The 12857-nt window shown below is 43.7% G+C and overlaps 1 protein-coding gene across 4 annotated transcripts in view; it reads right to left on the reverse strand.

Annotated features, from left to right (window-relative positions):
- Window positions 1–3249: 3249 nt before the first annotated feature.
- The window catches only part of KIF2A (kinesin family member 2A), a 79224-nt gene continuing 69616 nt past the window's right edge, over window positions 3250–12857 (reverse strand). For 2 of the 4 annotated variants that reach the window (XM_018571003.1, XM_018571002.1), the window contains exons 16-21: window positions 12709–12776; window positions 11370–11483; window positions 9783–9933; window positions 7913–8014; window positions 7049–7184; window positions 3250–3859 (exon numbers count right to left, since the gene is read on the reverse strand). In XM_018571003.1, coding sequence (XP_018426505.1) covers window positions 3774–3859; window positions 7049–7184; window positions 7913–8014; window positions 9783–9933; window positions 11370–11483; window positions 12709–12776 — 657 coding nt within the window. In that variant the 3' untranslated portion in view covers window positions 3250–3773. The remainder of the gene's footprint in view (window positions 3860–7048; window positions 7185–7912; window positions 8015–9782; window positions 9934–11369; window positions 11484–12708; window positions 12777–12857) is intronic. The other 2 variants (XM_018571005.1, XM_018571004.1) reach the window with 1 other exon arrangement.

Here is a 12857-nt window from a genome sequence, read left to right on the forward strand (position 1 = left end):
ACTCCGGCTGGACGCGGGGGGGGGGGGGGGTTAGTGTCCTTGATGGCCTGGCTGGGCAGGCACAGCCTGAGAGAGTGACCCTGTCACCAGACCATTCATTTCAACAGCCACCATTCCATAGGCTTATATGTACCACTTATTTTATGCATGTTATTTACCTGTAAAAGCCTCCCTTGTGTAGACATCCAAAAACCCCCGAGACCCCTGATGGGCACCACTATCTTGGAAGTGATGTCAACAGCCCCCAGCAGACTCAAGTGGCACTCTATAGGGATACCGTACCTACATAAAAGGTTATGCAGAGAGAAGCTGGGCCAACACATGCAGTAGCTAGACACTCCCAGAAGAAAAGAGGGCTGTGCCAAGGAACTTCCAAAGAAGTCAAATTTGCTAAGCAATTCAGAGGCACAATGCAAACAAATAAACATTGATGCAAAGGAAATGCCCTGCAAGCAAGCATTTAAAATACTTGATCTTTCTGTGCTTTTACCTGCAATGTTTCAATTTGGTGACAGGGTCATTTTAGGTAGCAGCCATCCAAATGCAGAGAGGGTTGGAAGCACACAGCTCTGATGAGCCATGCTATTTTACAGTCAGGACTAGATGTACTAAGCAAGCCCTTCCAAATACATGTGTATTCATTGCGTGTACTCTGTGACCCTCCAATGAGTGCTAGAAGAACTAGAACATAAACGTTTCTTTCTACAATCATAAAATGCTCTGGTTCCTAATATAAATCCTTCACATTCATTTTTTGATGTCCAGGACCCAAAATACTGGGCTGCGGACTCCTTCCAGCAGATTCTGCCCTCTGTACACGGGTGCTGGAAGCTGCGAGGTTTGTGCTACATATTTACTGTCTGGTACTTTAGGAGAGCCACATGTTCCCTACTCCCTTTATAGTGTCATCTCTGTACACTGGTATGGCACATCCTACAAATGAAAACAAAACAGATGATAGAAATTGATGTACACAGACAAAAAATGAATGGTTTTATTATTAAATTAAAGCTGTGCATACTGAAAATACAAAAAAGTTATTCCCAGTTGCTTCGTTTGGTATAATACCACTAACATTTGACCGTGGAATATTTATTAGCAAGGAATTTTCACAGATGGACTTATTGCACAGGTGGCAACTTATCACGGTACCACCTTGAATTCACTGAGCTCCTTAAGGTGCCTATACACGATCATACAATAATCGGCAGGTGTATGGAAGGCGTGCAACCGTTTCTACTGTTTGGTCGCATGTCTTGAAAACGGTAAGATTTTTGCGGGTTAGTGGCATGCTCAGAAGACAAATGCCGAACGGGCCGGTGTGCGCAAGCGCACACTGCCCGCTCAGCATTGGAGTCATCGGAAGCCCTCCTCTTAGCGGGGAGGGCTTGCGATGATCGCAAGTGCGATCTGCCTGTCCAAGATGGGCAGATCGTACAAGGTTTTAATTACCTTGCAACCATCGCACAACGAAAGTCGTGCAATGGTTGTAAGGTGTATGGCAAGCTTGAGAGCGACCCATTCTTTCACAAAATGTTTGTAGAAGCAGTATGCATGCCTAGGTGCTTGATTTTATACACCTGTGGCCATGAAGGTGATTGGAACACCTGAATCAAATGATTTGAAGGGGTGTCCCAATACTTTTGGCAATATAGTATATATATATTGCACTCAGTCGACAAAAACGAATATGGTATCGTTTGGTGTGGAGTAACCGACTGCTGTTCCTTAGGAGTAGGCTCATTCATGAAGGATTTCCGAGACTCCTATTTAGAGAGTCCATATAGAAGACACCAGCACTCGATAATATGTGCAGGAAGTAAAGCACTTTTTATTAAATTGTCACATGCGTCATGCGGCCAACGTTTTGGGGCCACGCAGGGCCCCTTCTTCTGGGCGACATTGTCACTATTTCGTATTATCCTTGTCAGAGAGGGCTCCCGCAGCAGAAGGTTCGAGGCAGCAACAGCTGTAGGAATGTCAAGTAAAGAATCTGGTGGGTAATGTGTAAAGGTGCGAAAACAACCACTACGTTAAAAGCTAGCAATCATAGTGGCAAAATTTGTGGTAAAATATTTGGTAAAACAAAGTCCTGCAATGGTGCATAACTATTCTCTGTATAAGACAGAGGGTTCTACACCTAACAGAGCAAATGCAGAGTCTGAGGACGTTGCCTAAGCTGTCAGGGCAGGACCTTAAGGGTGGACACTGCAGATAGCTGTTAAAGCAGATGGGCTGCTCCTCTAACACTTGCAGTCCACTATACAGTTCTGTTAAGGCAGTAACAGAACATAGAACTGCAGGATAAGAACCATGTAACTGACTGCTACTAGCAGAAGGGGTTAAACAGCAAATACACAGGCACTGAGAGCAGCAGGAATGAGTATGGAGAAGATCTGAGGCCCTCATGCAGCAGAAGCAAAGGTGGGAGCATTAACTCCCAATGAACCGAGGGGTGAGTTAGAAGTGAGGGAAATATGTGCGCAACAAGTGATGCAGCACAATATGCCAGTACAGTAGGCTCTATGGGGAACTGGCGCAATAGAGCATTTTCCCAAATGTAAACGGTAAAGTAAAAAGTGATAAAGAAAAGGGCAAAGAGACTGGACACACTACTCTCCACTGGAATCTCTCAGAACAGAGAGATTTTAGGGAAACTGCACAGTGAAGTGAAGGTGTCCACTATACTGCACCTGTGTTGTAATCTGCCAATGCATGTAAAGTGCCATAACAGAGAAATACATGTAGGTATATACCAAGATGTTTTCCCTCTTGCACAGACACACACATCAAGACACAGCAATTACAGGGCTTTTGACCTGGAAAGTGCTCTGTGGCTAACTAACTTGGGACATGAGGTACCACCCCACACAGGCAGAGACCAGTGCCGTAAGGTCACATTCTAGGCCGGCTCCACATATTCCAGTGGGTTCCAGGTAAAGTCTACAAGGCTATGTTGAAGATGAACCAATACGGATAGCTACTGTAATAGAGACTAGCTCAAGTGGCATATTAAACAACATTTCTGGCAGATGCTCTGTGGGCTCTTTCCAATTACCATGATTTTCTGTCCAAAGGACCAGTTCACCATCCTGCTTCACACGCAATGGCTTTAACAACATTCCTGTTATTGCCTAGAGCCCAGAACATCTTAATTGAAGAAAACTAATTCTGCAGACAACCACAAATGTTGACGGGGAAAAAAAAGAATTAAAAAAAATATATTATAAAATAAAGAAACCCGGGTCAGTATGGCCTTCATAAAAGGCACGCAGGAAGTGTGCACAGCGAATCCATGTAATAGCGCTATCTGTACAATCACGGATGAGATGCAGGCATGCAAGTAGTTTAAAACCGCACTGTCGCTTTCTGCAGAATGATGAAATCCCGTAAGAAATCAAATATTAAAATAATGGGGTATACCCTCTAGTACACAGTATTAAACAGATTTATTAAAAAAAATATGAAACAAAAAGACAGACAGACAGACGTTGAGAAATAAGACATGAATAAATGGAGGAGGATTCTGGACAAAGTGCCTCGCGGTCCCTACTGATAGGTTTGTGCTGTCTGGGATTGACGCTTGTCTAGAAGTCAATGTAGTGGTCAGCCCAAAACAGGATTCCATTCAAGTGACAGAGGAGGACATTTCCACTGACAGTATAAAAGTGTACTTAATGTTTCAAGTAATTGGGTTCATACAGCCACAGTTTGAGAATAAGGTTATTTTACAGTAGAAACTTCTTAAGGTGATCCTTCATTAAAACCTTTCTTTAGAGGGCTCGGGGCCTCTTGGGGTTGATTTGTTTGCTGGCGTGCTCCTCCTCTTGTAAAGCAGTTCGGAATGACTTCACTTTATCTTCAAAGGAGAGAAACAGACAGTATTAGCAAGCGGCACGCCGACTTGAATGTGTATGTAAACCCCAACAATGATCTTATTTGCTTCTTTTTGGTCCGTTAAATATACCAATAAAAACGTTTTGTTATATCTGTTCAATAAGCGCAAAATATACCTGTTGGTTACGTCAGAAATTCAAAGCTGTCCTATGTCCCATGCACACTTCCTGTGTTACCTCAAAGTCTATTTAGTTTTCTTGGTACTACAAAATGATTAGTCTGTATGTTGAAGAGCACTGGTGGGTCATGGCCCAGTTTTCAGGGGGTCGCGACCTCGTGTTCAGTGGGTCGCCGCATGCCTTCCACTTTTCTAGGTGAGAGGCTCCTCAGCCTCCCCCTAGCGCAGCAGCACTGTCAGTACTCGCACCAAGCAGCCATTCAAAATATGCTGCCCAGTGCTGAGTGTCAGCTTGAGGTTGGATGGGGCTATGGCTATGAGGGAGCTCCATCTATATGTGCATTGCCTACAGCTCCTTCAAAATGTCCTATAGAGGTGCCAGGACCTGAGTGAACTCACATTCTGGCTTCCGGCACCTCTACAGGGCGTGCAAGGGAGCAAAACAAGCACTACACATATGGATGGAGCTCCTTCACAGTTCAGCAGCCCACACTGGACCCCAGGCTGAGGATCCACTCCGGTTCTCGTAAAGTAGAGAGACTGGGTGGATTTTAAAAATAATTAAATATTTTTTGGAGTGTGTATATGTGTGTGAGATTGTGTCTGTGGTTGTGTATGGATGTCAGTGTTTTTGAGGGCCTGTTCACACTATTACAGTCCGTTAAAGGCACTGTACGATACAATTGCACCAACCGTGCATTCTGGTGTGTGAAGTGTGTTGGGTTGCCATTCATTTGAATGGTACCCCAAACGCACCTTCCACCCACAGTTCGTACGCCCGCACTGCAAACGCGCGTCACCCTAATTCTGCGTGTTCCAGTGCGGTGCAACTTTGGTCGCGACTTAATGGCCAAGGACAAATATGGGTTCTGAGGTTACACAGGTTGAGAACTACTGTTGTAGAGAATAGTATGGAGGGAGGTTTGAATAGTTTAGCAAGAGACAATGGGCATGTGCGTTGTCAGCTGAGTGCATTCCTGGCAAATCAGCAATTAACTTTTTGTACTTGCAGGGTAATTAAAGTGATTACACATGGGAAAATGTGCATGTACTGTAGATTTATACAATATGTGTTTTTTTTACGTGTATTTATCTTTTAAAATGTACTGATATACACTTTAAAAGATAAATGCACTTTAAAACAAAGGGCACTTATCAATTTTAATCCCCCACCCATGACCCCATGATATCCCCCCCCTCTTCCCCTTCTGCAGATCCTCACTTACCGAGATCCAACATGCACAGTCCTGCTATTGTTTACATCCAGCACCACAATGCTCCCTCTACTGGCTGCAGCTGCACATTACAGCCCCACAGACGCAGCCAGGAGGGAAAGACTTGCAAGGATGTCAACAGCGTAGCAGTGGCTTTCAGTAAGTATAGATCTGTAGAGGGGAAGGGTGGGATCCTTTAGGTCAGCGAAAGATAAGTGCACTCTGTCTAAAAGTGTACTTGTTTTTTAAGTGTTAACATCAGCATGAGCTTTCCACTGACTGGAGGCACTTGTCAGAAAACTCTATGAAGAAGTGCATCTCCACATTCACCAGGATCCCACTATTCTTCATGTCATCCTGGTAAACTCTCCATAAGATATTTTATAGGTACCCAGGGTCAGGGCCGAGCATTTTGACAAGTACTTGTCAAAATGCCCTGTTTTTTCCGCCCTCACCCTGCAGCGCCCTCAGGCGGCTGCCTGACTTGCCTTGCGGTAGTGCCGGGCCTGCCCAGTGTCTGATTATAAAAAATTAGATTGAAAAACAAGGGGCATCTAACAAGTATAATCAGCACGCCTACTGCTGAGTTCTTAACGCATGCATTTTGCTTCCAGTAAGCCAACATTACACATGACGGGTCATTCAAAACCACAACCCCCAACAAGCGCAGAGATGGAAATGACCATTCATTACTGAGATGCACACTTTTCCTATGCGTTTGGTTTCCCAAACTGAGGCAAGCCCTAATAGAATGGGTCCCTAAAGAAAAGCTGTCATGAGACAAACAGGCTGCCAGTGCGGAGGTCTCCTAAAAATGCTAGATGCCTGGCTGTTGTGCTATCAAGCTGCAATGTTTGATTCACTGACCTGAAAAAACAGACTTCTGACTACCCTGATCTGTCCACTTGTTTCAGATGGGTGAAGTAAAAGTGTTGAACCCAAAGGGTCAGCAATGGCAGCCCTTATATTTCCCTAAAGACAGGTTTGCTTTATTCTCCAAGAATCATTTAATTAATTCTACTATGTTGCTTAGTCTGTGAGCAGAAGGAATAGCGGCTCCTGCTCCACCACCCGGTTTCGGAGCATTGATATAGGTTGCTGGTCTCCACTGCAGGTTTGCATTTCTACCACAGGAGTGGCTCAAGGAAAGTCTTTTTTTGTAAAATGAAGAATTTCACATTTATCCATTTCCAATGTATATTTAGCTGTCTGGCTGAAGTGTCATTTAATTATATACAGGCAGTCCCCGGGTTCTGAACAAGATAGGGACTGTAGGAAGGGTTTACCCCCTGTAACGTTTGTTTTGCTGTGTGTGCCCCTGTTCAGAAGATTTCACCTCACTTTTTGTCCCTGTGACAATTGGATTTTGAGCATTTTGGGTTGTCGTGGAAACAAGGATTGGTGATAAAGCTTCAGTGGAGACACCTTTTTCCCATGATCACTCTTACAGGAGTGAATTTCCCTTCCTCGGGGTAGATTTCCTTTCACTTCCTGTTGTCTCAAGCACAGGAAGTGAGATTAAATCTTTCGAATGAAGATACAGACAGCAGTAAAAACCTCACAATGACCCGGAAGAAGAGGCGGGCATCCCTTGCCCACATGCCTAAGAGCCAACTTCCTGTAATGTAGGTACAGTACTACGAACCAGACCCAAAAAGGCAAACACTCCTCGTCAGCACGAGTGCAGTATCATTACAACTACCCCTGCTGTACAGTAATAGCCTCCGTTTGTAAGTAGGAGTCGGATGTATGTAACTCGGGGACTGCCTGTAATGCATCACAAAAACTATATTTGCAGGTGTCTTCGCAGTGTACACACCTCTTAATTCAATCAGAATGTCAATCTTCTGCTCAAGGATTGCTTCCAGCTGTGTAGCGTATGAATCCACATCATAGTCCACCTCCTCCGCCATCTCTAGCAGAGCCTTCTCATCTTCCAGCCACCGGATAGATTCCTGTGGAGACAACAACAACTTCTAAATCTAAATGGATTTTTCTAAGAGGCTCCGGATTGGCGGACCATGGGAAGAAAATCTTCTAGATATCAGCAAACGCATTGCTTTCCAGAGTTAGCTTCCAATATGGCAGTTTAATCAGGCTATATAAAGGCTGCCTGGCACTGGGCACCCTGACCTGTATTTGAGGGCAGTGTTCACGCTGCTGATCATACATTGCAAAGATGGGCTATGATGGATATTCTAGAAGGATAGTCAGTATCATTATGCTGCTGAGTCTAAAGGGCTTGTAAACGTGCACTGCAGTAGCAATCAAGAACAATTCCTTTGGATCAGTCCACCTGAGACCTAGATTTTACTTCTAGGTGGAGTCTCTCACCAGGAACTACTCCTCTCTAATGGATTCTCCATTACACCTACTAAAAATTCTGCAGGGAGATTGGGAACCCCCTCATAACAAATACAACAGGTGACTCGGGAACCTATATCTCACTCCCAGAGACCACAAGATGTATAAGAAATTGTAAGGTAGGTCAACTCTCCAAAAACCACCAGACAATTAAATATGACATATTACAAACATCTATTTGGCTTGAACATAAGCGAGGATACTGGCATAAATAGCACCACTGCATTGCTTCAAGTGATAAAAAGAGGGGGTATTCCAATGAAGAAAGGTCCCATATAGCATGTTCTGCACATATACTGTATATCATATCACTTCATACCTGAAACACAGCTCGGTGATCTTCTACTACCTGTTCCTCCATCTCCACCATCTGTGACACGGCTTCATGAAATGTGAAGAGCTGCGGAGACACCTCTTCTTCCTGAAGATGTGAAAAGAACAGCACATTACAATGACATGGAGCTGCCACATCATACTGAGCCTTGTACTGTATATGTGCATGCTACTAAAGAATGAAGCAGTACTTAAGTTTAAAAAAGAAAAGCACGTGTATTGAGGAATTCAGCACAACATAAATTATTGCTCCAGAAGAAACCCTTTTATATGTTATTATAGAAGCAGCCTCCAGGTCCCTCTGTGCAACTTCACAAATCTGGTCAGGGAGTGCGCATTCATAGCCCCATTCACAGTAACCTGATCCCCCCTCTTCGGGACTACATGTCCCATAATCCATAGCATCATTACGCATGCATGCCCCTTTTGCAAGTTGCTTTGAATTACTTGACAGAGGTGAGTTAGTGTATCTGTTGCTCTCAGGCTGCCTGTGCCTGTTAGTGCGGAGACTTGCATCAGCCTGTATTGTCTCACAGAAGCACGTACAAATGCGTGGCCACGGTGGGGCTCCATAGAACCCTGCAAGCCAAGGAACCTCCCTACAAAACGGAAAGTGGGGCCAGCAACCAGGGAACTAAAACTACAGACCACTGACAAACTACAGGGGAGAAAAGCTTTAAAACATACAGGAACACCATAGAATTCAAGTCTGGATGTCAGAAGAGGGGGCAAGGGGGTGTAATGTCACTTTAACTATCAAGTGTATAATTCATAGCAAGATTGGTTCAGCTTTAGGTAATTGGCACAGAATGCTCATAGTTAGTGCAGACACAGGCACCAAGCTCAAAGCCCTTTGTGAAGTTTCATGCGTACTTCATTCTGTGTGTGTGTGTGGATGGGGATCTATTTTTTTGTTATTAGAGTGCAGGCACACTCTTTTTTAACATTGGAAAATCTTTTCATTCTAATCCACAAGCAGATCCTTCTATGTAGTAACACCCTAAAATTCCTGGCCAAGTCTAAAAGATCCAGATGTCTGGTGTCCATATTTCTGCATTCCGCAAGAACAAAAGCTTCATACACTGACAAGAGAACATCCCACCTACCTTTGGGACCTTTTCCTATTCAAACATTAACCCTCCCCATCTCTCTCCAGCCTAAGCTGAGACAAGAGACCTCTCTGGGATGAAAGTGAATAATTCAGTGTGTGCTCACTTTGTCTTCACTATTGTAGTTAAGTGTTTTAGGGAGTACCAAAAAGCAGAAGGGAGCGGAATACCACGGATAAGAGAGAGAGCACCAGATATTCCCCTGGGCTTCACATCACTTCTATAAAGAGGAAGTTAAATTAAAGAAATTACTGGGAGCTCAGGATTGGTGGCAGATGAGACGAGCAAAGTCTCTTCTGCCAAAAAAATTCTTCCTCTGTTCAAGAGCGATTTTTTATTTTCTGTGTACACTGTACAGTGCATTCCCCTTCCGGTGTACACACTTGGCCCATTCACAGCACCTCTAATGGGCCTGATGCTGGGGACGATGTAACTCCTGTGCACGTGCGCAGGAGTTACATCATCAGTGGCCACCCAATCAGGACAGCTGAGCTGGGAACCAAAGATTGATCCAACAGCACTGGAGAAGGGCACACCTGTACGTGCTATACATATTAGCACATTAGATAGCATACTTCACATAGCTCACACTGGTTTACTACTGCTTTAAAATTAGACAAATCTAGGTGACATATTACAAAATAATAAAAAATGATTATATATCTATCTGCAGAATGGCGTACACTGTGCACAGCGTTTAGCAATGACATGAAGCACAACATCTGCTATATAAAGGAATCCACCCACATTTTGTTCACATAGAAGTTTGAGGTCATCCCTCTGAGGAGAGCTGCCCACTCCCCACAGCGATTCCAGGTCATCCAGCTGATTCTGAGCATGATGTAACATGGGGCGCAGATCCCCAACACCATTTGGATCAACAGTCAGCTCTTTGACTCTGAAACAGCAAAAGTTTTATCAGAACTTTCATAAGAAAGGTTGAGAGAAATAAAAATATGATGCAATCAAATATTCTGAATGTAAAATGCCCCCTTGCATAGATCTCCTCGTAAAACGATCTCTAATGTTCCAAGCCCAAACTTAGGTCTAGCGGAAACCTCATTTCATAAAGTAGTCTATGTACTTTATCTGAAGCGAGTCACTGTGCTGGCAATATTCTATCTAACGCGCCCATTGTAATCAATCACACCACTGATCTTGTAGCAATAAATTAGGCTCCTGCCTCGTCCAAGAGGCAGCAGTCCCAGCAAGAAGCACTTGCAAAGCTTTGCACAACCTGCCGGTAAGGGATCATATAAATATAGAGCGGTCAACTGATGGAACTTTGTGACTGTCCCTGGCTCATTTTGCTTGTTGCTTTAGTGCCTGTTCACAACTAGGCATTTTGTCACTTAAAGATCCCCATTCATTTCTATGGCTCCTGTTCACACCTGAGCATTCTGTCGCACAAAGATAAAGGTGCCCATACACTGCTCGATTCTCGTACGAGAATCGCGGGAAATCCCACGATCGTACCAGAATCGAGCAGTGTGAACGGAGACCTGCAACCGTTTCTACTGTACGGTCGCACGTCTTTTGTCTAAGGAGCACGCTAGAAAACCAGCCGAAAATCGTACGATTTTTGGCTGGTTTGAACGGTGCTCGGGAGATAAAATGCCAAACGGGCCGGTGTGCACACGCACACACTGCCCGTTCAGCATTGCAGTCATCGGAAAGCCCGCCCCTCAGGGGGGCGGGCTTGCGATGATCGAGAGTACGATCTGCCTGTCCAAGATGGGCAGATCGTATGTTTTTTTTAATTACTGTACAACCATCGCAAGACTAAGGTCTTGCGATGGTTGTAGAGTGTATGGCCACCTATAGAGTGACAAAATGCTCAAGACAAGGCATCCCATTCATTTCTATAGCTCCCGTTTACACCTGAGCGTTCTGTCGTGCAAACTTTACCATTTAAGTCTATGGGACCAAAAAGCTATGTAATCTGCCAAAAAGTAACTCATGTACTTTTTTCCAGCGACAGGCGTTTTTCTGCTTGCCACATGCTCAGGTGGGAACAGGGGTGGAAAATGGGAATGGGATGCATCTTGAGCATTTTTGTCACTCTTACCTTTGAGTGACAAAATGCGTAGATGTCAACGGAGCCCAAAGGTGTGTTTTAAACAAGGAGATCTCTACAAGATAAGAGCTGAAAATAATCTCAACTGAAAATAAAGTCATACTACCAAATTATAATGGAAAACCAAATAAACATGCAAAACATACTGTAAATGAATAGAATGAATTAGAAAGAAACAAAAAGAAGAGTAAATGGCTAAGGCCACAGTAATACACATGGGTGATGACAATATCTGAAGTGTAGAAGGCAGGTTAGACCTGGTGAGCGTAGGAGAGAAGTCGTCATACTCATAGGAAGGAGAGAGATCAGAGCGACTTCCGCTACCCTGAGAGAAGGGAATATCCGACGGACTAATCCCAAATTCCTTTACTCTGCGGGCCCGGGACACAGCAGAAAGATGGAGGAAAGGTTGAGAAGAAGGACACAATACATCACTGGCCATCCACACAGTTAAGCAGAAAGAGCAGAACATGTCATTACTAGAGATGAGATCATTTGTGACCGGCTGCTTGTCTGGAGAATCACAACTCACCAACTCTGCTAAATATTATTTGCCGACTGGTAGAAAATCAACCAACTCATGAATGCCAATTCTCAGATTCATGAGAACCAAAACTCACCAGAGATCAGGCAGAGGATGAATTTAACAAATCAGGAGAATCAAAGAGCTGCAATTCACCAGCAAATCAAACCATCTGATTAGCTCACCTGTAGTTCAAAGCAGCAATGTGCAGAGAAGTATGATATGAACAGAGTACCATAAACTCCATAATAAACAGACCTCTCAAATCAATAAATGAATAGGAAAAAATGTAACATTTACTTGTAGGCTTGCTCTGGTCACAAGCATTATTTTACATTCTGCAATAAGATTGTGTTTCATATAGTAACAAACTTGCCTAGCGTCCTATTACTTCTAACTAGTGCAAAACAAGCTTTAATTACTACACATGATTTGGGCAGGCCATGCAAACATCTTCGTCAATAAATTACTGATGGACTGATGTATATTCTCTCGTACACACATAATATACCTCCCATAAAAAATTAAAAAAAAAGAATATGCAAAGACACACGTATAAAAGAGAGGGGAGAAAGAGAGAGGGGAGAAAGAGAGAGAGAGAGAGGAGAAAGAGAGAGGGGAGAAAGAGAGAGAGGAGAAAGAGAGGGGAAGAGAGAAAGAGAGAGGTGAAGAGAGAAAGAGGGGAAGAGAGAAAGAGAAAGGGGGAGGAGAGAGAAAGAGAGAGGGGAAGAGAGAAAGAGAGAGGGGAAGAGAGAAAGAGAAAGGGGGGTGAAGAGAGAAAGAGGGGAAGAGAGAAAGAGAAAGGGGGAGGAGAGAGAAAGAGAGAGAGTGAAGAGAGAGAGGGAAGAGAGAAAATGATACACACACCATGTTATAGGTTACCCCCGACCTGCCCTGATGACCGAGGTTAGTCACAAATAAGTAGAAAGGGAGAAAAAGGTCCTATGGTGCACACAGCAGGGAAATAACACTTTGGCGTGTATACTATGGCTAATAATAAAAAAATACCCAAATTGTTCTAGAATTGTTCCCACATACCACAAATCCAGAACCCAGCATGGAGCATTGCATACCTGTTGGCGTATCTTAAAGTGTTTAAAGTATTTTCACAGGATGCCATACCAGGAGAAATTGTAGCAATCTAAAATTAAAATTTACACTTTATTATTTTCCTTTATTAAAGAGAAACCAGAACATTTTTTTTAATGTTACAGTAAGTGTA

The sequence above is a fragment of the Nanorana parkeri genome, unplaced genomic scaffold (genome assembly GCF_000935625.1).
Source record: "Nanorana parkeri isolate BGI_ZX_2015 unplaced genomic scaffold, ASM93562v1 scaffold1652, whole genome shotgun sequence".
Classification (NCBI taxonomy): Eukaryota; Metazoa; Chordata; class Amphibia; order Anura; family Dicroglossidae; genus Nanorana; species Nanorana parkeri.